Consider the following 26,967-nt stretch of genomic DNA (forward strand, 5'->3'; position numbering starts at 1 on the left):
GCATGAGGCTCTACGATCACCACCATACAGGATTACTGATGAGATCCAGATACAGCAATCTGTATTCCATTCCAAAACAGCAAAGCTCTTTTGCGAGGAGGGTAATTGGTGGTACGTGCTGTACATCATCTGCATGATGTAGCAATTGTAGCTGGAAATGTGTGGTGTTACTGCATTCTGTAATTCTTTATCACTTGAGACTATTAACTTCTGGAAGGTTCCAGGACATTGTCACTTACAGAACATTTTAATTTACTACACACTTTGCCAGTGCTAGACTAGCTTCAATATTCCATGTGCAAAAAATTCCTGGGAGCACATATGTAACCGGTCATGTACTACTGCCTGGAGTTTCTCATCACCTGTGAACACTGAACCACTAACGGCTTCTTTCATTTGGTTAAAAATATGATAATCTGATCATGATGCCAGATCCAGGGAACTGGGGGAAGGGCTGGGGCAAGCACATGAACTTCAGGTCTCCCTGTACACATCCATGCACCTTTCTTTCATTTCTGAGTCAAATGTTTTGGAACCCACCTCACACAAACTTTCTTGAATATCAGAACATCATGAACAGTATGGACAGTATCGGACAGGTAGATTAGAAAATTTAAAAAGGGAAATGGATAGGTTAAAGTTAGATATAGTGAGAATTAGCGAAGTTCGGTGGCAGGAGGAACAAGACTTTTGGTCAGGTGAATACAGGGTTATAAATACAAAATCAAATAGCGGTAATGCAGGAGTAGGTTTAATAATGAATAAAAAAATAGGAGTTTGGGTAAGCTACTACAAACAACATAGTGAACATATTATTGTGGTCAAGATAGACATGAAGCCCACGCCTACAACAGTAGTGCAAGTCTATATGCCAACTAGCTCTGCAGATGATGAAGAAATTGATGAAATGTATGATGAGATAAAAGAAATTATTCAGGTAGTGAAGGGAGACGAAAATTTAATAGTCATGGGTGACTGGAATTCAAGAGTAGGAAAAGGGAGAGAAGGAAACACAGTAGGTGAATATGGATTGGGGCTAAGAAATGAAAGAGGAAGCTGCCTGGTAGAATTTTGAGCAGAGCATCGTAGCTAACACTTGGTTCAAGAATCATGAAAGAAGGTTGTATACATGGAAGAACCCTGGAGATACTAGAAGATATCAGATAGATTGTATAATGGTAAGACAGAGACTTAGGAACCAGGTTTTCAAATGTAAGACATTTCCAGGGACAGATGTGGACTCTGACCACAATCTATTGGTAATGAACTGTAGATTAAAACTGAAGAAACTGCAAAAAGGTGGGAATTTAAGGAGATGGGACCCGGATAAACTGAAAGAACCAGACGTTGTAGAGAGTTTCAGGAAGAGCATAAAGGAACAATTGACAAGAATGGGGGAAAGAAATACAGTAGAAGAAGAATGGATAGCTTTGAGGAATGAAGCGGTGAAGGCAGCAGAGGATAAAGTAGGTAAAAAGACGAGGGCTGGTAGAAATCCTTGGGTGACAGAAGAAATACTGAATTTAATTGATGAAAGGAGAAAATATAAAAATGCAGTAAATGAAGCAGGCAAAAAGGAATACAAACGTCTCAAAAATGAGATCGACAGGAAGTGCAAAATGGCTAATCAGGCATGGCTAGAGGACAAATGTAAGGATGTAGAGGCTTACCTCACTAGAGGTAAGACAGATACTGCCTACAGGAAAATTAAAGAGACCTTTGGAGAAAAGAGAATCACTTGTATGATTATCAAGGGCTCAGATGGAAACCCAGTTCTAAGCAAAGAAGGGAAAGCAGAAAGGTGGAAGGAGTATACAGAGGGACTATACAAGGGCGATGTTCTTGAGGACAATATTATGGAAATGGAAGAGGATGTAGATGAAGAGGAAATGGGAGATATGATACTGCGTGAAGAATTTGATAAAGCACTGAAAGACCTAAGTCGAAACAAGACCCCGGAGTAGACAACATTCCATTAGAACTACTGACAGCCTTGGGAGAGCCGGTCCTGACAAAACTCTACCATCTGATGAGCAAAATCTATGAGACAGGCAAAATACCCTCAGACTTCAAGAAGAATATAATAATTCCAATCCCAAAGAAAGTAGGCGTTGACAGATGTGAAAATTACTGAACTATCAGTTTAATAAGTCATGGCTGCAAAATACTAACGTGAATTCTGTACAGACGAATGGAAAAACTGGTAGAAGCCGACCTCGGGGAAGATCAGTTTGGATTCCGTAGAAATATGGGAACATGTGAGGCAATACTGACCCTACGACTTATCTTAGAAGCTAGATTAAGAAAAGGCAAACCTACGTTTCTAGAATTTGTAGACTTGGAGAAAGCTTTTGACAATGTTGACTGGAATAATCTCTTTCAAATTCTGAAGGCGGCAGGGGTGAAATACAGGGAGCGAAAGGCTATTTACAATTTGTACGGAAACCAGATGGCAGTTATAAGAGTCGAGGGACATGAAAGGGAAGCAGTGGTTGGGAAGGGAGTAAGACAGGGTTGTAGCCTCTCCCCGATGTTGTTCAATCTGTGTAGTGAGCAAGCAGTAAAGGAAACAAAATAAAAATTCAGAGTAGGTATTAAAATCCATGGAGAAGAAATAAAAACTTTAAGGTTCGATGATGACATTGTAATTCTGTCAGAGACAGACCAGTTGAAAGGAATGGACAGTGTCTTGAAGGGAGGATATAAGATAAACATCAACAAAAGTAAAACGAGGATAATGGAATGTAGTCAGATTAAGTTGGGCGATGGTGAGGGAATTAGATTTGGAAATGAGACACGTAAAGTAGTAAAGGAGTTTTGCTATTTGGGGAGCAAAGTAACTGACGATGGTCGAAGTAGAGAGGATATAAAATGTAGACTGGCAATGGCAAGGAAAGCATTTCTGAAGAAGAGAAATTTGTTAACATCGAGTATAGATTTAAATGTCAGGAAGTATTTGTATGGAGCGTAGCCATGTATGGAAGTGAAACATGGACGATAAATAGCTTGGACAAGAAGAGAATAGACGCCTTTGAAATGTGGTGCTACAGAAGAATGCTGAAGATTAGATAGGTAGATCACATAACTAATGAGGAAGTATTGAATAGGATTGGGGAGAAGAGGAGTTTGTGGCACAACTTAACAAGAAGAATGGATCGGTTGGTATGACATGTTCTGAGGCATCAAGGGATCACCAATTTAGTATTGGAGGGCAGTGTGGAGGGTAAAAATCGTAGAGGGAGACCAAGAGATGAATACACTAAACAGATTCAGAAGGATGTAGGCTGCAGTACATACTGGGAGATGAAGAAGCTTGCACAGGATAGAGTAGCATGGAAAGCTGCATCAAACCAGTCTCAGGACTGAAGACCACAACAACACATGGTGGGCTGATCTGAACTATAATGTGAATTCTGATTGGTATCAACCCTTCAGCTAAAAGAAACCTAATGATACTCCGCTGCTCTGTATTGGTGCAAACATGCAAGGGTACCATCTTGTTTCACCAATTCCCAGCATCTCATTCACAAGGCAGGCATGCCAGCCCCACCTGATAATAGTTCTAGGATGACACCAAAAAATAACAAAGAGGCACACACTTTGTTACAGTTGTTTTCTTTTTTAATTACTTTCCTGGTTATTTTTGAATGGACCTTGTATGCACAATAACTTGCTCATATACTGTGATGCACAGCATATTAACTAATGAGACAGGAAGGTGGGCCAGATTAAGGACTGTAGATTGGTTCACCAGGCAACGTGAGTGTCAGTTTTTGGCAATTTCCTACACTCATTTAGGCAAATGTTGGGATGGTCTTCAACCTCCACCTCATAATAGGCCACATAGCCAAATAAAAAAGGTCAAATACTGGGAAAGCAGTCCCCTAGCGAAAGAAAAAGAAAATGAAGATTCTGTGTATGTACAGGGAGTTCGTAATGAAAGTTCCAGTTTCTAAATGCTGTAGAAAGAGAATTGCAGCTCAGAATGATGACAAATTTGAACATCATATTGTTGACACAGGAGGAACATGATGAAATGAAAAACATATAACAAAAATTTGACCAATAGAGGGTGCTGTAAGTGTCGGAATATGTTCACCAACAAATGTGTCCGAGATGAGCAACATAGTTGCTGTCTTAAAGAACTGCACACTACTGGTAAAGCTGTTTTACAAGAATGGTGAATGGTGAGTGAACCAGTAGCTCTGCAGAAGTTCCAAATACTCAACAGTTTTAAGAAGGGCACTGGTCCAATGTTGGTTAAGGATCTGGGGAAATGATTATGAAATTCGAAGATACAGGTTCATTTGAAGTGTAATGTGCAGACAGAGGAAAGCAGCTGATCTGAAATCTGTTGAACATATGGCCACAGCATTGCAGGAGTGGTTGAGTGATTGTGTGTAAACATGCAGTGCACATGGCATTCCCTGAACACTGGACATACCTGCAAGACAGCACATAAAATCCTATGAAACAACCTGCATTGCTATGCATACAAAATCACCCTTGTTCAGGAGTTGTTTTCTGCTGACCGGCTAGTAAGACAAATGTTGACTCTGGAATTTCTTGCTCACATGGGAGTGGACAATAAATGGCCATGGAACATTCTGTTGACAGACAAAGCCCATTTCCATCTCCAAGGACATATCAATATGTCGAACTGCCGAATATGGATAATGGAAAATCTGCACACACATCAACCAATATCACTTCATTCTACAAAGATGAATGTGTGGTGTGGATTAATGGTATTGTTTATTGTGTGGCCATATTTTCTCAAGGAGATGAGTCATCCAGGCCCTGTTAAACGGCCATGGTAAATGCAATGAGAGTCTTTTGTACACCAGCATCATTCCAACCCCTCAACACCATGGATGTGTGGATAGGATCATTTTTATGCACGATGGTGCTCCTCTGCACATTACACATCCAGTGAAGTGGCTGCTGCAGAGGCATTTCAGAAATATTAGAATTATCAGCCATCATTTCCCCACAGTCTGGCCATCCATATCACCTGATATTAATCCGTGTGGCTCCTGGCTGGGGTCATCTGAAAGATGTGTTCAGTGCTCCAGTTATTAAAGTAGCTGAATTGAAGGCGTGCACTGTGTAACGCATTCTGAAAAAGACCCCTGAAACACTCCAATCTATTGTGGAATACGCCGTTCGTCGATTTCAACCTGTGGCAGAAAATGGTAGAGGGCATAATGAACATGCCACAAGCAAGTCTCATGACAGTTAGAAACCAATGTCATTTTGCTTTTTATGCAGCTTTTGGCCCCAGGACAATTAAAAACTGATGTCATTTTGTTTAATAGGCATTTTTTTGCCTCAGGACAATTAAAAAACGATTTTTCTCATCCGATGTGGTATGACCTTGCCATGGTGGATGGTCTTAACTAACTAATAGTGCAACAAACTGTTGACTGCCAAATTTGTGCAGTCATGCACATCGAATCTTACAGATGGTGTAATGTGCAACTCAAACCATAGCTGCTGTATTGTGATTCATTAGTCATTTGTAGCCGACCCCATTTACATTAAGACGGTTACAGCACAATCTATTGGCAAAATATTTGTTTACTTAAAAAAGAAAAATCCATGACTTTTCTCGTGCATCAATAATACACTGTTTAAATTATACATCAATCAGAGCAGTGGTTCTCTTTCTACAGTGTTTTGAAACTGGAACTTTAATTATGGACACTCTGTGTAATTCAGAGAATCTCTGTGCTGTGGCAGGCAGTTCAGCTCCATCTATATTTTCATGAGTGCTTGATAAATATGCTTTTGGTATGAAGTGTTAGTTGTTGTTGATGACCCTTCTATCTTAATTGATACTAGAGCCTGGACTCTATGCGACAATATAGCAGTGTTCTATAAGGAGAAGAATTAGCATCATCTCATGTATTCTTAGCCATTGAAAGAACTGATTTTTCTGTCGAGTATTTGATTTTATTAAATTATGTTCACTTTCAATTTACATCAATAACTTTGATAAAATGGAAAACAACTATGATCAATAGAGTGGTATACTAAGCTAATCTTTTGCTGATATTTCTCTGTGTTGCTATAACTACTATGATGTGCTTTCACAAAATAACAAGGCTATGCCAGTGAACGTTCCAAGCTGGGCACAAATGATGGTTGTCTGACAAGTGACAAATTTTCTATTGCAGATGGTCCATTCTGTTCTAGTGCTTGAAGGATTGCTCAGAGCCTTGTCTGAAATACAATACATTCATTTGGTAACTTCTTTTGAAGATACTGTAGAGGAAAAGGGCACAGCTGACAACAGTGCCCCATCTTGTTCAATCAATGCAACAGAAATAACACAATTACAATGTTCAGGAAAATAGTGAAAGGTATTTGTTTACAAGCATAACACAGAGTTAAGGTGCTACTGTATCTATATTTATGAGTAACCAGATGGTGGTGTACTCCTGCTCTATGTGAAAACACTCATGCACACCACATGGCATATAGATGTGGAATGCACTTGATTTTAAAATCTATTGAATTATGCACAAATTTATGGCTGACCAACCCCCAACAAATGCTGTTTTATTGTTTCCTTTAAAAGTTCCTGTTATAAAGCCAAAGGCTTCATGATTTATTCTGTATAAGATATTAAAATCCACAGTTTATAGGTGGCACAAAATGAAAACTTCATGCACCAGAAAGTGTTACTACAGTCGCTCACATCAAATGTCCCGGCACAAAGAAAAAAGGATGCTGAATGGTTTGCATGTTCTAAAATTCAGATGTTTTAAGCACAGCCATAAAATAGTGTCTCATATTTCTGGAAACAGTCTTGATATGCCTCTTACTTGATCGCACGAAGTGCCTCTGTCAATTGTTTACTACCTCATCTATTACTGCAAATCTTTGTCCTTTCAACAGGGTTTTCAGTTTTGGAAATAAATAAAAAAAGTCTGGAGAGTAAGGAGGATGAGGCAGCACAGTGATTTTGTTTTCTGTGCAAGAGTCATGCACCAACAGGGATGAATGTACAGACACATTATCATGATGCAAGAGCCATGAACTGTCTCGTCACATTTCAGGCTGTTTCTTTCTCACGTTTTCTCGCAGGCATCACGACACAGTCCTGAGAGTCGTGAATTCATTAAAAACTAATACATCAAAGTCAAAGAAAACTATCAGCATGGCTTTGACATTTGACCTAACCTGATGAGCTTTTATAGCCTATGGACAACCTTTCCCAACCCATTGAAAAGAATGAGCCTTGGTCTCAACATCATAGCCATAGACCCAGATCTCATCAACATTATGACTTTCTTATGGAACATCTTGTTCTGATTGAGGCAAACCAAAAGCTTTTCACAGATTGTGAGGTGAAGGTCTTTCCAGTCTTGACTCAAAAACTGTGGGACAAAACTGATGGCAACATGATGCATTCAATGACGCTGTGTCACAATTTCATGACATAATCCAACAGAAATGTTACATTCTTCTGCTGTCACTAAGAGGGTAAGTCTTCGATTGGCACACACAATTTCATTAACGTTCCTGACATGAGCATTGTCAGTAGATGTTGAAGGGCAGCCTGAAGGAAGGTCATCTTTAACTTCCATCTGGTCATTTTTAAACTGTGTAAACCATTAACAACACTGAGTATGGCATACACACTCATCACCTTAGGCTTCCTGTATCATTTGGGGTGTCTCTGTAATGGTTTTCATGAGTTTCAATCAAAATTTAATGCTGACATGTTGCTTCTCTAACTAGGCCATCTCAAAATTTGCAAAATGTGTGAACCAATGTTCTAGTCAATACAGCACTGAACAATAATTAACAGACATATGACAATGAAACTTGCGGTAGTTACACATGAAACACAGGGATGCCATTGGTATTTTTTGAATAAACCTCGCAAGTGTCATGCTGTTATGAAACTGCTAAGTATGAATTCAACAGCTCCTTTGGACAAAGACTTCCTGTATAGTGTTGTATTCATGAAATGCCCTAAGGAGATGTTAAAACCATACCAGTATTATGGAAATGGAGTGATACAACAATGTCGGTTTTCTTGTCCTGAACAATATCATGTTAACCAAATGTAAATAATGTATACATTTTATAGGGGTACCCTGGCACCTGAGGTCTAAAGGGATGATACTCTGCAACACTATCTGCTTTTTTATGTATCTTCAACATGAGGACATCTAAACTGGCCAGTTACTCTCTCAGTTAAACATACATGGGACATTTTCATTATTATTTTGGACCTACAGGGGCCATCTGTTCAGCAAGGGTATTTAACATCACAAGCAAGGCTGGTCAGGCTGATTCACAGTATTTGCCTTTAATTGTAATAACAATGTAATGTATTTGTTTCTGATTCAAATGGATGAATAATGGAAACTCCAGGATGGAATAACAACAATATGGAAAGGATAGATTGCTAGTCACCACATAGAGGAGACACTGACTCACAGAAAGATATAATGAAAAATATACTAGAAATACATAAGCCTTCTCAGAAGTAGAACACTCATACATTCACACAACAGCAACTCACATACATTTCTACTGTCTCTGGCTGCTGAGGTCCAATTGTGATTGTATCTGTTGTAAGCAGCAATAAGTTGTGGGCATTGGTGCATGTAAGGAGGAGGCATGGGGTGGGCAGAGGGAGGGACAGCAGGTAGGGGTGGGGGAAGATGCTATCTGTGGGAGCATACAGGGGCATGATAGGGAGAGCATAGGGCTACTAAGTGCAGTGTTAGGAGGCTATGGGAGAAAGGGACAAAAGTAAATGGAAAATGAGCTCCTTGTCCAGGCCCAGATGGCCCAAGCAATGTTGACCAGTCCCATGTCATCATCAGCCATAGAGCGCCATGCAGGGGTAGTGAGTAGCAATTTATCCTTTCCATATTGTTCTTGCATGAATAAAAACAATAGATATCTCAATCAAAGCAGGATATTCTAATACTTTGATTTATATATGTAGTTTCACATATAAGAGAATGTTTTAATTAATATCAGTTAATTGAAAAAATAATTACAAACAAAATATTTTGTATTGACAATATCTGATTCAAGTTTAATACATCTCAAATTGAATGTGGTTGCTTGATGTGCACCATAACAACATTCAGCTCAATTTTTATTTTCTAGTGATTTTTTTTTTGCATGTTTTGAGCCCACCTATCTTCACGTCAGCTCAGTTCAATTGCCATACACTGGCACACCAACAGAACTGGCTACCTGTGAGAGATTACATACCGGGTGATCAAAAAGTCAGTATAAATTTGAAAACTTAATAAACCACAGAATAATGTAGATAGAGAGGTAAAAATTGACACACATCCTTGGAATGACATGGGGTTTTATTAGAACACAAAAAAAAGAACAAAGTACTGCTAGACGCGTGAAAGATCTCTTGCGCGCGTTGTTTGGTGATGATTGCGTGCTCAGCCGCCACTTTCGTTATGATTGGCCTCCCAGGTCCCCAGACCTCTGTCCGTGCGATTATTGGCTTTGGGGTTACCTGAAGTCGCAAGTGTATTGTGATCGACTGACATCTCTAGGGATGCTGAAAGACAACATCCGACGCCAATGCCTCACCATAACTCCGGACATGCTTTACAGTGCTGTTCACAACATTATTCCCTGACTACAGCTATTGTTGAGGAATGATGGTGGACATCTTGAGAATTTCGTGTAAAGAACATCATCTTTTCTTTGTCTTACTTTGTTATGTTAATTATTGCTATTCTGATCAGATGAATCGCCAACTGTCGGACATTTTTTTAACGTTTGTATTTTTTTGGTTCTAATAAAATCCCATGTCATTCCAAGCAAATATGTCAATTTGTACCTCTCTATCTACATTATTCCATGATTTATTCAGTTTTCAAATTTATACTGACTTTTTGATCACCCGGTACTTAATCTTGGATAAATCAAACAATGGAAACTCCAGGATGGAATATCAGGAAATGAAAAAAAAACACACACACATTCACACAAGCAAGCATACCTCATGCACACATGATCACCATCTCCAGCAGCTCAGACCGGAATACAATGGTCACATTCAGCAGAAGCAGCAATCTGGAGCTAGGTGGAGAAGGGAGAGAGATAGCAGAGTAAAGGTGGGGAGGGAGGAGCACTGTCTGTCAGAGGGTGCACGAACTATATCAGGCATGACAAGACTGCCAGACACATGATTGGGAGACAGTGGAGCAGAGAGATAGGGGGAAGGAGGATGGGACTGTGGAGTGGAAAGGCAAGGATCAGGGAAGGAGAAAGAAGAGGAGCAGGGAAGAAAAAGGTGAATGAGTGAATTGGCAGATGGGAGCACACAATGAGGATGAGGGGGTGTGAACAGGGAAGAGGTGACAGGATAGAGGGGGCAGGAACTGTCGGGTGGAGGGTGCAGGGACAAAAGGTTACCATAATTTGGGGATGAAGGTTGTGTTGTAAGGATAACTCACATCTATGCAGTTCAGAAAAGCTGATGGTGGAGGGGAGGAGCCCAGGTTGTGAAGCAGCCAACGAAATCAAGTGTGTTATGTTCAAATGCATGTTGTACCTCAGGGTGGTCTACCATGCTCTTGGCCCCTGTTTGGCGGTGGTCATTCATCCTGCTGGGCAACTTCCTCCTAATACCGGTATAAAAAGCTTGCAATGTGTGCAGCAGAGCTGATATATGACATGACTGCTTTCACAGGTGTCCCAGCCTCCGATGGGGTAGGATAAGCCTGGAGAGGACTGGAATAGGAAGTGCTGCATGGGTATGTTGGGCAGGTCACACAACTTGGAATTCCACAAAGAAAGAAATCCCTGTGGCAAGGGGTTGGGATTGGCAGTGGCACAGGATGTTATTGAGTTTGGGTGGACAATGGAATACCAGTTGAGGAGGAGTAGGAAAGCTGTTCGGTAGGATGTCCCTCATTTCAAGAATGAAGGATGTGGTTCAGTTGTTCCAGTCCAGGGTGGTACTGAGTGATGATGGGGGCAGGCACTCCTTTGAAGCTGGTTCCTGGGGATGGTGGGAGGATTGGGAGTGTGTGGGAAAATGGCATGGGAGATGATTGCTAACTAGGTCTGATGCATAGTTTCTGGAACACCGTTGTTAACCTTTCCACCAAACTCCTCAGCCCCACAGAAGTTTCCGACCTATCCAAAGGCCTCGCGTTTAGACCTACACCCAAATTTAACCACACTGAACTTATCAATGACCTACTCTCCTTCTTCCGATCCCTGGAATGGAAACACTTCTTTCCCACCACTCCCTCCAAGCAAAGCAAACATAACCCTAATACTGAACGCTGCCTCTCCCGGTTCATAGGACCATCCAACCATTAACCTCCCATCCTCCTACTTAACTAACCGCTGGTATTCTTCCAGGAATTCCTTATCTCCAACTTCATCTTATCATTCTTCCTTCCGCAGGTTCCTTCCTAAGAACACCAACCTTTCAGCAGAAGAAAGGGCAGCCAGCACAACCTCAAAACAAATCTTGACTTAATCATCCTGCACACAGACATGTCATTATGAATTGAAATGACTACCTGGTGGAAGGCCTCTGCCAATTAACTAGTTCCTCCGCCTATAAATTCTGTAGGGACCGATGATCTCAGCAGTTTGGTCCTATAAGACCTTACCAATTATAAATTCTGCCAGAGTGATCCCACCCCGCAAGCCCAAAATAACCTCCAATCCCTGTTTAGAGCCTTAGGCCCTTCCCAGAGCTCTCCCTTGGATCCATTTCCCTCCTCATCTCTATGACACCATGCAACCCACCTTCTACATGCTCCCAAAATCCACAAACCCAACAATTCTGGACATCCTATTGTAGATGGTTATTTTGCCCCACTAAAAGAATTTCAACCCTCATTGACCACCACGTCCAACCGAATGCCTGAAATATAGCCTCTCACATCAAAGATACCAACCACTTTCTTTATTGACTCTCTACCGTCCCCACCCCTTTACCACCCAGATCTGTACTCATCACTGTTGATGCCACTTCCCTATACGACACAACATCTCTCATACCCATGGTCTTGCTGCTATCGAGTACTACTTTTCCCAATGTCCTCTTGACTACAAACACACTACCTCTTTTCTCATACACCTTACAAACTTAATCCTAACACACCTACTTCTCTTTTGAAGGGTAAGTATACAAACAAATCTGCAGCACAGCCATAGACGCCTGGATGAACCCTGCTATGTCAACCTGTTTATGGGCCATCTATAGGAAACCTTCCTCAACTTTCAAAACCTCAAACCCTCGATTTGGTCCAGTTCATTAATATCTTCTTGATATGGTTTCAAGACTAAAACATCCTTTCCTCATTCCTTCACAACCTCAAAACTTTCTCTCCCATCTGCTTCACCTTGTCCTCCTCAACCTAGTATCATACATTCCTGTATGCTGACCTCATCTCTGATGGCTCCATCCACATTCGGTACACCAGCCATCAACAGCACCTGTATTTTGACAGCTGCCATCCCTTCCACCCCAAAGAATCCCTGCCATACAGCTTGGCCATCTGGGATGGCATATCTGCTGTCACAAGGAATCCCTTGCCATTATGCTGAAGGTCTTTACAGACAGGCTCTATCCCCCAGATCTAGTAAGCAAACAGGCCTCATGTGCTATTTCCCTTCATACCCCCAATCCTCCCACAACCCCCAAGAACATACTATAAAGGAGTGACCCCTTCGTTACCCAGTACCACCATGGACAAGAACAACAGAACCAAATGCTTCATCAGTGTTTTGGTTGCCTATCATCATGCCCTGAAATTAGGGATATCCTACCCAAGTTCCTCCCATCCCTCCTAAAGTGGTGTTCCATCACCCACCTAACCTCCACAACATCCTAGTCCATTCCTATGCCACTCCCAATCCCGGCCCCTTACTGCAGGGATCATATCCCTGTGGAAGACCCAAGTGCATGACCTGCCCAAACCACGCATCCAGCATTTCCTATTTCAGTCCTCTCACAGGCCTATCCTACCCCATCAGAGGTTGGGCCACGTGTGAAAATAGCCAAGTGATGTACTACCTCTGCTGCAATCATTATGCAGCTTTTTATATTGGTATAACTACCAACCAGCTGTCCACAAGGATGAACGGCCACCACCAAACAGTGGTCAAGACCATGGTAGACCACCCAATGGCACATCAAGCAGCTAAACATAAAAGATTTGATTTCAATTGCTGCTTCACAACCTCATAACCTCCCAATGATGTGTCTGGAAGTCTTGTCTTGCCCCATCTAGCCCCTGCACACTTTCCCCCTTCACAGTGAAAAGATATATTGCTACTTACTGCAAAGAAGACATGTTAAGTTTCAGACAGACCTAATTAAATGACACTTACACAAAGCTTTCAGCCACAGCTTTCATCAGTGGCTGAGAAACACACACCATTCATACACACAAGTGAGCACACCTCATGCACCTAGGGCCACCAGCTCCAGCAGCACTCAGAGTGGTGTGTGTTTCTCCTCTGCTGACGAAGGCTGTGGCCTAAAGCTTTGTGTAGGTGTCTTTTAATTGTACCTGTCTACAACTTAATTGTGTTCTTTACGGTAAGAAGCAATCAATCTTTTCCTGCATTGTTGATATTCCTACCTGGAGCTTCCATAGTTTGAGTTTTCCTAATATTGCTAATCTTGGATAAAACTAGTCTGCAGCTCAGTTTAAAATTATATAAAGAATAATTTGAACTAAGGCACATGTAATTACGGTGTATGGTTGGCTGACACCACTCTATTAGACAGCCTATAGACCTTGTGAGGGCCTCTTGACAAAGTTACAGTGAAGATTACAATGCTCTGTGAGGCAAATGGACCCAGGCACTCATCAATGTGGTTCACAGAGTAGAGCTGCAGCCTTCACTGATGGAGCTAGTATGCAGAGAAACTTCATTATGTAGCCATCCATTAGTAACAGCATTGGTGGACATCAAGGGAAGATTGGTATAGTTAGTGTTATGCTACCTGCTGGCGTCATTCAGATGACTTCAATGGCTGCTAGCATATAAAGTTCTCTGTTAAAAAGTCATGATGGTTTCCTTGTAGATAAAATATTCCATAAGTGAAATTATTCTCCACTTAGATCTCTGGGCAGGATGTCCTATCATACAAAAATATTGTTATAATCAAGATGTGCATGTGGAATGCTATAAATGTAATATAGTGCAGAAAATCATAAAAAATATGGTAGAAATGGAAAGGATATATATAGAGGTACTTTAGGAAAGAGTGCAAAATCCAGGATGGAATGTGAAAATATTATGAAATGGCATTATATTGTTAGGGAAGAGTGAGATGCAAAGGCCAGAAAAGGGGCTTTTTGAATGAAGATCAGAGCATTATCCATACTTCACCAGATAATGGTAGAACAAGATTAGGAGTAGTAGTACTGAATAGGGAGAACAGCAAAAGATTATCAGCAATAAGCAGAAAGAACAGTGATAATGGAACTGAATGGATGTTCAACAAACACTTTAAAAGTTACTTATATATGGCATCCATAGAAGTTGATGGAAGTGAAATTGAAAGAAAATTTGATAATATTAACAGTGTCATGAAATATATCAATGGTAGTGAGGGTTTAATCATAATAAAACTAAACTAAACTCCGTCCGAAGAGGCCTTGGAAGGCCCAGTGGTACTGACCAGCCGCCATGTCATCCTCAGCCCACAGGCGTCACTGGATGCGGATATGGAGGGGCATGTGGTCAGCACACCGCTCTCCTGACCATATGTCAGTTTATGAGACCAGAACTGCTACCTTTTGGTCAAGTAGCTCCTCAGTGTGCCTCGCAAGGCCTGAGTGTACCCCAATTGCCAACAGCGCTCAGCAGACCCGATGGTCACCCATCCAAGTGCTAGTCCAGCCCGACAGCGCTTAACTTTGGTGCTCTGACGGGAACTGGTGTTACCACTGCGGCAAGGCCATTGGGAGGCTGAAATGCAAAGGTAGAAAGCACAAAATGAAGGGAGAAATTGGTCTCCCCAAGCGACATGAATGGAGAATTATTAATAGAAGTTAGTATTTGGCACTAGTTAGTCATTACAAATATTCTTTTTAAGAATGCCTTGAGAAGTAATAATACACAGAAGATGTCAGGGGATCAAAGAATGATACTCAGTTGTGTATACTTTGGGAAATAAAAAGATTCTGGAATCAAGTTAAGGAGAGTTTGCCACAAGCTTACATTTACAGGGTGCATAACCTAATATTAATTAAATGTCAAATTAAATTCAAAGAGTTCAAGGGAAAGCAGCCAAAACATTGGAATGTAGATAAATTCAAGGATCTACAGGCTCAGGATGCCTTGCAAGAATATGTAACAAAGAAATAATGACACTTCAAGAAGTTATTGCTGTAGAAAATTAAAGTAGTAGGTTTACAAAAGGTGTAATAAAAACAAAGTAAGATTCAAAATGGCAGAAAAGGAGTCAGTGTTGGATAACAGATAACATACTAGTACTTCATTACGATTGATAAATAAACAACAGAAATGTAAATATGTTAGTCACCAAGAAATGAAGTTAATTGGGCATATAGAAATGCTAAAGAAGAAAGGATGGAGGGAAATCTGACATGAGACACAAAACTGAAACAGACTATGTAGATGCTGCATATCAGCTAGTAAACAATCATTTTAGACACCAAAAAGTGAGGTGCATGATGGTTATAAATGAGACAGTTAACTGAGCAGTAGAAGCAAGGGGTATGGCAAGTTGGTTGAAACAATAGCTGGAAAAAACTTTAAAGTTCCTCAAATAAATTAGGCTGATTAAAAATTAAGACATGGTGCCAGAAGAGGAGATTCAATCCCTATTCATGAATTTCAAAAAGCTATACATGAACTTGTAAAGAACAAATATCCATAAATTGTGTTACCTAGTCTATATTTTGTTTTATGAGAATAACAACTGTATATTACTATGAAATAGGAAAGTGTTGCTAAGGAACGGTGTTTTCCTCATCAAATTACTTAGAACAGATTGCTAAACATAAGAAATAATTGCACTGAGTGGCGAATCCAACATGATCACGAAGGAATGATGAAAAAGTAAAACAGCAGAACACTGCCAACAAAACTGCTAAAGATCAAATTGAAGTGAGCAATGCCAGTGTTAAACCAGCAGTACTTTTAGAAGCAAAACCTTATATTTGATTTTTCCAAGCTGAAGCACAATTTCATATTGCTGGCATAACAACTGAGACTACAAAATTTAATTTTTTGATGGCCTTATTCATTACTTTCAAGGATATCTCCACCACACATCAGGGGCGATATCAGAAGTAAATAGTACTGCCTTACCACAAACTACCAGTTCAGCTCACTCCATGGATACCAGCAGGACTAAGCTTGTGGATGGATTATCAATGACAATTTCGATTATCTCCAGGAATCCAGCAAGGTGGAAACTTGCATTTGTTGTGCACTTTGATAGCGGACTCTGATTGTGAATAGGATATAAGTCATGGCAAGTCCAGTCAGTATTGGCTAAATAACTATTAGAGACAGAATTGAGTTTGTACAAATGTCTCTGATAAAGTTGTAATTGCTGAAATACAAAACAACTGATATGGGACATTGTATACTGCAAAAACACTGGTCCAAAATTTCTACAAATAAACAAATATGTGAATAAAAATACTTGCCATAAGTGCAACTGGTGAAAATTTCTTGATTGCTTAGTGGCTTTTATAGCTCTAGAGTGTTGGTAATTCATGCCATGACATAAAAATAGAAATGTAGGTACAGGTTGTTACCAACAGATATGGTCACAAACTTTCAGGAAACATTCTTCACACGTAGAGGAACAAAATATGTGGACATTGGTCTGGAAATACTTATTGTACATGTTAGAGGTCAGCTTCTACAACTCTTAAACACATTAATCATGGTAAACACATAGGAAAATAATATACTATCAGAGTATGTAACACTTTCCCAGATGAAATGTTCAGAATATCTTCCATTAGCATGGTTACATGTATCAACCTGCCATTGAATCCCTGATGCAGCATTGTATCCCTGGAGGAATGTGTATTGTTTCACAGTATTCTGCAATATGGGCATGAAAACACTGTATGTCTTGCACTGGGGTTCAGTACACAAGAACTCTCAAATGCTCGTACAAATAAAAGTCTGGTGGGTATAGGTCCAGAGAGCGTGGAGGCCAAGGAATTTGTCCACTTCTCCCTATCCATCTGTCATGGAATCTGTTATTTAGATGCCTGCAAACATTAACACTGAAATGAGGAGGAGTTCCACCATTCATGGACTGTACTTTGTTACACTTCTAAAGGCACATGTTCTACCAGACAATGTAGAGTATTCTCTAAGAAAACATGGTAAGTTTCTCTTCTGAGCTTGTGTGGAAGAACATAAGGCCCTAACAAACACTCAGCAAGAATGCTGGCCCAAATGTTGACACTATGATGTGACTGCACAATTTCATGAGGGTCCTTAACACCTCTTAATAAGGAATAGGAATGGACCCAAAACTGATGCTAGTGGGATTCCCTTCGTGATTTCGCCCTTATCACAAACATTTTTCTCCTTCCATCTTTATTTGAATTAGTGAGCATAGCTCTCTGCATTCGTTTTGTTAAGAATGATTCAAATCAATTGTGTTTCCCCATAATTAATGCGAACCTATATGTACATCTACATTTATAACCTGAAGACCACTATGACTAGCATCACAGAGGGTACATCCCATTGTACCAGTTATTAGGGCTTCTTCCTGTTCTGTCCTCATACAGAGTATGGATAGAATGCCTCTGCGCACACTGTAATTAATTAATTCTTGTCCTAACGACCCCTATATGAGTGACACATAGTGGGTTGTAGAACATGCCTAGAGTAGTCATTTTAAGTTGGTTCTTGAAACTTTGTAAGCAGGCTTCCTCAGGATAGTTTACTTCTATTTCAAGAGTCTGCCAGTTCCATTCTTCAGCATTTGTTTGACATTCTCCCATGGGTCCAACAATCCTGTGACCATTTGTGCTGCCCTTCTCTGTAGATGTCCAATACTGCCCTTCTCTGTATATGTCCAATACCCCTGTTCGTCCCATTTGACACAGGTCTCACACACTTGAACAACATTCTGGAATGGGTCACATGAGTGATTTGTAAGCTATGTCCTTTGTAGACTGATTGTATTTCCCACAGTATTCTACCAATAAATCAATGTCTACCCTCTGCTTTACCAAATACTGAACATATGTGATTACTCCAGTTCATATCCCAACAAAATGTTGTGACCCATGGATATTATAGTCATAGGAAACTAAGTGTTTTTTTTTCATTTTGTGAAGTGCATAATTTTAGATTACTGAAGCAAGTTGCCAATCTATGCACCACTTTGAAATCTTATCAAGATCTGACAAAATTTATGTAGTTTCTTTCAGACAATAATGGCATCATCTGCAAAAAGTCTGAGGTTAATATTAATACTGTCCACAAGGTTCTTGATAAGCAACATGAACTGCAACGGACTAAACACACTTCTCTGGAGCACATCTGAAGTTATTTATTTATAAATCTGCTGTTGGCTCTCCATCCAAGAAAACTTCCTACCAACAAATCCTCAATCCAGCCATAAATTTCACTTGATACCCATATGATAGTAGTTTTCATAATAAGTGTGGATATGGTACTTAGTCAAATGCTCTTCAGAAATCAGGATATACAGGGTGTTACAAAAAGGTACGGCCAAACTTTCAGGAAACATTCCTCACACACAAATAAAGAAAAGATGTTATGTAGACATATGTCCGGAAACGCTTACTTTCCATGTTAGAGCTCATTTTAGTTTCGTCAGTATGTACTGTACTTCCTCGATTCACCGCCAGTTGGCCCAATTGAAGGGAGGTAATGTTGACTTCGGTGCTTGTGTTGACATGCGATTCATTGCTCTACAGTACTAGCATCAAGCACATCAGTACATAGCATCAACAGGTTAGTGTTCATCAAGAACGTGGTTTTGCAGTCAGTGCAATGTTTACAAATGCAGAGTTGGCAGATGCCCATTTGATGTATGGATTAGCATGGAGCAATAGCCGTGGTGCAGTACGTTTGTATCGAGACAGATTTCCAAAATGAAGGTGTCCCGACAGGAAGACATTCGAAGCAATTGATCGGCATCTTAGGGAGCACGGAACATTCCAGCCTATGACTTGTGACTGGGGAAGACCTAGAACAATGAGGACACTTGCAATGGACGAGGCAATTCTTCGTGCAGTTGACAATAACCCTAATGTCAGCGTCAGAGAAGTTGCTGCTGTACAAGGTAATGTTGACCACATCACTGTATGGAGAGTGCTATGGGAGAACCAGTTGTTCCCGTACCACGTACAGCATGTGCAGGCACTATCAACAGCTGATTGGCCTCCACTGGTACACTTCTGTGAATGGTTCATCCAACAATGTGTCAATCCTCATTTCAGTGCAAATGTTCTCTTTACGGATGAGGCTTCATTCCAACGTGATCAAATTGTTAATTTTCACAATCAACATGTGTGGGCTGATAATAATCCGCACACAATTGTGCAATCACGTCATCAACACAGATTTTCTGTGAATGTTTGGGCAGGCATTGTTGGTGATGTCTTGATTGGGCCCCATGTTCTTCCACCTACACTCAATGGAGCACATTATCATGATTTCATACGGGATACCCTACCTGTGCTGCTAGAACATGTGCCTTTACAAGTGTGACACAACATGTGGTTCATGCACGATGGAGCTCCTGCACATTTCAGTCGAAGTGTTCATACGCCTCTCAACAACAGATTTGGTGACTGATGGATTGGTAGAGGCAGACCAATTCCATGGCCTCCATGCTCTCCTGACCTCAACCCTCTTGACTTTCAGTTATGGGGGCATTTGAAAGCTCTTGTCTACGCAACCCTGGTACCAAATGTAGAGACTCTTCGTGCTCGTATTGTGGACGGCTGTGATACAATACGCCCTTCTCCAGGGCTGCATCAGCCCTGTGTACAAGTGTTTTAAGTACACTCATTGTTTGCGATGGGTGATGGCAGCTGGACGAATTTAAATACAAATCAGTATGTGTGGGCTTTCAATAAACCGAATGCCCCAGAGAGCCATCACTCTTCCGTCTAACTAGCACATCCAAGAAAGAGAGGATTTGCCACACACGACGAAGATTGGATGCCAAATTTCACAGAGTAGTCTCTGTTGATTTAGAAGTTTCTTTACAGTGGCTGTATACCATAGAGTGTCCCTCCCTTCTGTCATACACACCTATTCAGACCATAGTCAACTATTCTTCTGAAATTGAGCCATAGTTCCTCTACATACTCCTGTGTTGTGCTGAAAGTTTCAAGTTCCTCACTGAGATATGACTCTACAGATATTTTATCGAATTTACTGAACATACAGTATGTATCTTTCTACTTGTTTTAGTTGTCCTTTGTACTATGGTAATAATTGTTGCCACAACTGCATCATGGTCACTGACACCAGCTTTGATGTGAACATACTCAAAGAGGTCATGTCTATTTGCTGCCATTAGATCTAATATATCTCCATCATGAGTGGGGTTCCAAATTATGTGTTCTTGGTAGTTTTCAGAGAAGGCTTTTAAAAATGTTTCATAGGATATCTTACCATGCCCATCACTAACAAAAATGTAATTTTTCCAGTTGATTGTTGGATGATTAATGTCTCCATCAATTATTATAGTATGATTGTGGAGCTTGCATACAAGCAAACAGAGGTTTTCTCTCAAGTTTTCAGTTACATCAGCAAGTGAGTCAGGTGAGCAATAGAAGGATCCAGTTACCACTTTATGCCTCCCTCTGATACTTAGCCTTGCCCACGCAATCTCGCATGCAGCTACTGTTTCTATCTTTGTGGATTTCAGTTTCTTATCTACTGTGACAAATACACCTCCATTTCCCTTTAGCCTAACTTTTTGACACAAGCTTAAATTTTTTCCAAAAATCACACTGCTACTAATTTCAGGTTTCAATCAGCTTTCTGTACCTATAGTTGGAGTCATGAATGATGACGGTCAAGTTTAGGCTTGATCTGTGCACCTACATCATGCATTCTCTGACAGCCAATGAGCTTTCAGCATGTTCTGAGCACTCTGTTGTGACTGCCATAGCTAATGTGAGCAACAGACGTGTTCACAGCAAGTTGTTTAGTGAATTTCAATTCCATTTGTTGCAAGCTGTCATAGCTGATTGTGGTGGTAAGTGCCTAAGCAAGCGAGAGAGATAATTTGCAGAATAAATGCATTCTTCAAGTTGACAGTATGCACATGGGCACACCGCAACTGCTGCTTGGAATTGTCAACAATGCAATCTGTGTCTGTGCCTCAACATATGTGACCTGTCATCATTCGTGGATCAGACTATAGTATTATGTTAGCTTCACTGTTTTTCAGGAGCACTTCAAACTCTGGCACTTTGTTGTGAATGCTCTGGAAGTTTACTACTAGGATTTTAATACTCTCACCTGTGAGGGTCATTCTATTGGACCTTACACTGATACTTCTGGGTCTCCTACATTGTGTGCACCCTACATACACTCAGCTACCTGCATTCCAGCATCTGATGTGTATTGCACACCTGACCCACTTAGGGGAACATAACAGTTCCCTAAGGCTCAAGTGCAGGAAGTTGCAACCTTGCTTGTCACAGAACCTCTGAAGTCATTGAATCAACCCTTGCACTTGACTTAGTACCATGTGGTGACAAGAAGTTCTGGGACAGTGCTGCCAAATGTGAGCTTTGTTGAAACTCTGTGTTCAAGCATGGTCTGATCAACCTTCTCTTCTAGTCACTGGAATACTCAAAGTATGACCTCAGAGCCTAGAACACAGGCATCATTTGTTCCCACGTGGACCACAACCTGCAGTTGGCTGCACCCTGTTTTGTCAACAATTGCTGGAATAGCCTCTTCAGCATGCCGAATGGGGACCCAAGGTATACACCCTTGCTGCCATTTACCTAAGTGGTGCCATTATTTGCTGTACTTTTGACCTGCTAATGATTAATAGAGTCTCAACCTTTTCCATTTGCCTCTTCTTGACACAGGACAAAGCATGTTTCCTCAAAGCATGTTTCCTCAAAGCATGTTTCCTCAAAACATGTGAAGTTAATCCCACTGGTTCAGTTTCAGTTTCATTGATAGGCAGCACCTCAAACTTGTTGGTTAGTTAAGGGATGCCTAGATCTACCACTGACATGCCACTCACAGTCAAGTGGATGAGTAATAACAGGTCCCATATTTCCCACAGAGGAAAGTGCCTTTGGTACCATGAGTACTGGTCATGGCTCTCAGGAGCTCTTCCAACAGATCAATTTGCAGCAGCTGCCAACTGTTTGGCAGTAGCTGTGGCATTTCCACCTGCTTATGAACATCAAGTAACTCATCCCATGTTCAAGAACAGCATTCACAGTGGGGCTGCACTGTGGGTGGTGCTGTTTTTTAGGGCAGTGAAGAGATAAGTCAGGGTGTATACGTCAACACGGAAAAAAAACTCCCGGATTTTTCCCAGATTTCCCGGTTAAAAACACACTTTCTCCTGGGTGAAAATACACTTTTTCCATGTTAAGTGGCAGTATACTCTTCCTCGGCACTGTAAAACTCATCAATTCTTTGAATGTTTATGGTTTTATATACCGATGTAGAATTTCCCTGCACTTTAGAAAACGAAACTCAGGGGGGGAAAACACGTTTTGAAAGACCTTTGATGTGCAGCAACATGTACGCTGCATACTTCCATATTACAAAGGTATAAATCTGAATGCCACCAAACACCGCATGTCACTTTCTGAAGCATTGAAATTGAGATTGCGTAAGCCAGTCATAGCTCACGTCATGTGATCTCGCCAGCTGATGGCAGCATAGGATACGTGATGTAGTCAGGCAATAGCAAGATCACTCTTAAGTAGTGTGAACACACAAATAAGAAAAGTTAATGGTTTAAATTAATATACATAGCATTCACATATAATATTGGTCTCGAAGATTAATAAGCTGGAGGAGAAGCTAAGCTTCCACATATAATGTTGATCTTTTTTGCGCGTGTTACACTTGAAGATACATGACACAAATGTGCCAGTAAAATTTTTAATAACGACATAAATGTCTGATCTTCTGGGCTCAAAATTCTTCTAAATGGTCGTCCTCAAAGAGTTGATTTTTAAATGAGAGTCAAACGCTTAGTGATTTAAGAAATTCATCATACATTCTCCTACATAGTTCATCTTGCGTAAAAGGAAATTTGGTTTGAATGTAACACTTTTCAAACCACCATTCGCAATATTTTCCTGCGACCTGTTAGAAATAGGTTTGTTTCAGTAGTTGGAAGAGAGCACCAGATAATAGGTGTCACCGTGCTTACGCAGCTACAATGACGCAGGAAGCCCATATGTTCGTACATGTAAAACATTACAGGATCTTACATTATGTCATAAAAGAAACAAGACATCAGAGGATACTTCATGAGCATTGAAATTTTGTGAACCATACTAAAATGCATAATTCGAATTAAAATGCACATTCATATGTCCAGATTCGTACCAGTACTGTATTATCTCATGTTTGGCTCTTTATTATAGCATAATGCCATACATTCACTTGAAATGCAACAAACATTTGAAACTAGTCAATAGTGTGAAATTAAACACATTGTTTCAAATAAAGCACAAAAGATTAATGAAAGCCAAATCTCTTTAGCAAACCGACAAAAATAGCTTCATTGCACTGCAAGGCGATTAATGTTTGACTGTCAGCAAGGTGGAAATAAAACCTAAAACTAATAACATATTTTAGCCTTCCGTAATTATGCGAACATATTTTAATTCATTTGATAACTCCCGGCCGCAAAAATCTATTTGTTATCATTTAACGTGAGAGCAATAAACGAAGAGGAAACAACAAAATCACTGAACGTAAACACTGCTCTGGGCATCAGCGCCAGATTTACTATATTTCTGAACCGGGGCAATATTAAGTAGTGGCGCCCAGCCATACTTCTGTAACCAGAAGCGAAAGAAGGTACTACTCATATTCAACTCAAATGCGCATGCGCAAGAGCCTGCCCACAACTGCTCAAACAAATCTAATTTAAACAGTTGTCACGTCATGCTCACTGGAGTAATTTGCTGTTATGAAGCATTGCACAGTCTTCCTAAAGCCTTTGACACACTTTGGTGTTGGCAGACGCTAGTATGAGCACTGTGTCTTCTTGTTGTATATGGTGCATTTCCTTTGCAACTTAAGTTGTTCCCCCTCCCCCCCTCTCATTCATGTTTTGTTGCTGCAGTATTATTCTGCAATAGTGGGATACAGTAATATCCTTTCTTGGAGTATTGGTTCCTACCAGCCAAAATCAAAAAAATTTAACTGGAAACTAAAACAATGAAACATTCCCAGAATTCTAAACAATTCCTGGGTTTTTCCCAGATCTCCCGGTTGTTCCGGGTCGTATACACCCTGTAAATTTAAACTAAGCTTGCTGACTAATGCACACAACAAAGGTAATCTCTGAAAATTCTCAAAAATGCACATTTATTTGAGTTGATATGCAATGAAATTTGGGTTGATCTGTTCATTAGCAGTAACTGTGAGTCACAAACATTGATTAGCTATGAAATGAGTTATTCACAACACTCATAACTTATGAAAATTTTCAAAAATATAGATTTGTAAACATCTAAAAATTTTAAAACATAACATATATCTCATGTTATTATACAGTGAAATCAGAGAACGATTGTTTTGAACAATGATAGGCCTACTGTTTTCAAAAATTTTGAATGAACACAAATAAGTTTAAGCCTACAATGACTATCATGAAGAGAAGTAGAAAATGAACTCTAACATGGAACTAAAGCATTTCCAGATCCACACCCATTTCAACATATTTTATTCCTCTGTGTTTTCGTTACACACTGTATACTGCAGAGATACTTGAGAAAACTATTTATAAATTTAGAATCATGAAGTTCAGGAATTATTTGTGAGTATTTTACTCGAAATGATTCGTCATATGACACCAACTCTCTAATCATCAGCTGCTAATCTTATTTTGTAATAGTTTCAGTATCATAAATTTCTTTACCTTACAATATCTCGCTATTGTTTTCCCCTACTACACGCTGGGCATTTGTCACACTGATGTGGTGGAAATAGTGTGAACAAACAAATTAATGAATTATTACACTTTATAACTTGTTTGACACAATCAGTAAAATCTCCAAAAGAATAATATATGTGCAAATACACACACACACACACACACACACACACACACACACACACACACACGAGTGTGTCTGTGTGCAAGAGCGATGTTCGCTGGTGCATACAGAACAACATGTAACTGGTACTCTGGTCCTGTGATTTCATTATGGACCAGATTAATTTGGCAGTTAAGGACTTTGATCCAAATAACAATTGTACCTTTCAATACAACAATGAATCTTGTCATCAGATTTGTCTTGCATGTACCCATAGCCATCAATCAATTTTCAGTCATATACAAGGACAATGTGAAACATTCTCAATCTGGTAGAGAAAAACTGTATTTTCTGATTAAAAACAAACATTTATTTCCTTGAGGCTGTGCTTTCCTTCTAGGCCAACAGACTTCATAAAATTTTTTCCAGTGAGCAGATCCCATTTTTCAAGTGTGGTTCTGGAAGGTCCACAAAATACCCATGTCACAACCTTTTCACTGAACTCAAAATGTTTTCTGATCACAAATTTAATTAGATGTGGGAAAAAGTTGAAATCAAAGGATATCTGATATGGGGAAGACAGTGAATACTCCAACAATTTGTACTTCAGATCCCTTAGTTTTCTTGTTATCAGTGCACATTTGTAAGTAGATGCAAATTCCTGATGAAGTACAATATTATTATTATTATTATTATTATTATTATTATTATTATTTGAGTGCTCTTTCATCTCTCACTTGGGGTGGGGAGTCCACTTCTGATTTAGAGTAACAAGTTAGAGAATAAGAACTGTTCGATTCTTTCAAAAATTGAAATTTATTTTCCTGTTGGGTTCCATTATCATTTATTAAATGTGGCATCCATTTGCTGTAGATATTTGTCGGAGATGATTTTGGAGATGATTCTACATGTAAAATATATCAAAATCCTTCTCTGTCGTACCTTATGTCATCAGCTATCTTAGAGCTTCCACTGGCTAATTGCTCAGTATTATATGATGCACTTTCTCAGTGTTCCAAGCCTATAACTTTCCAACTCACTCTCAAACAGCACTCATCAGATCCTGTGTAACACCTCAGCCTGCCACTGAAGCAGTCCCTGTCTGCACAATGATAATCAATGGCACATTCTACATAGCCTGGATGAACATACCACAAGATTACTAGGGAACTACCATTATAACAGTGTCAAATAGGACTGTTGATGTAGGCAAGACAATAAAATGAAAGGTGGCACTTCGTTAATCTCTGATAAAAATTCAGGGATCACTCAGTATATAAAATTTCAACACAAAGAGTATTTAACATAAGTTTTCTACTTACCTAAAATTCTTTTTGTACATTAGAAAACTGGCTGGTATACCAATGACGAAAGGAGTCGGTGCAAGTAATAGCTGAAATAAGTCAGTACAGAGTCAGCTACAGGAATATGTTAAGAGACTAAGCATCAAACTACTACAACATTTGATTATAACTTACTTGTTCAGCACAGCTCATACATGTTGGTAAGAGAGGTATCACAGGGAACATATACTCTAATGGGTAAATCATTGTTACAAATGCCATCACAGACATGGACAAGGCATTGTAATCTCGTGATTGTAGCACCAGCTGCAGGATAAAACCAATATTAGATTATATTCACAAAAATCACTAAAATTAAACAAACAGGGAACAACATTAGGATAGAGAATGCTATTATTATGCATTTGCATTTCTTGATACCT

General features: G+C 39.9%; 1 protein-coding gene across 1 annotated transcript in view; it reads right to left on the reverse strand.

The window, feature by feature from the left end:
• LOC124606313 (MAP kinase-activating death domain protein) overlaps positions 1-26,967 on the reverse strand; it is a 612,624-nt gene that overhangs the window by 470,574 nt on the left and 115,083 nt on the right. The window contains exons 9-10 of the mRNA XM_047138295.1: positions 26,720-26,851; positions 26,564-26,634 (exon numbers count right to left, since the gene is read on the reverse strand). Of these exons, the coding sequence (XP_046994251.1) occupies positions 26,564-26,634; positions 26,720-26,851 (203 nt within the window). The remainder of the gene's footprint in view (positions 1-26,563; positions 26,635-26,719; positions 26,852-26,967) is intronic.

This window comes from Schistocerca americana, chromosome 3, assembly GCF_021461395.2.
Source record: "Schistocerca americana isolate TAMUIC-IGC-003095 chromosome 3, iqSchAmer2.1, whole genome shotgun sequence".
In the NCBI taxonomy this organism is placed as follows: domain Eukaryota; kingdom Metazoa; phylum Arthropoda; class Insecta; order Orthoptera; family Acrididae; genus Schistocerca; species Schistocerca americana.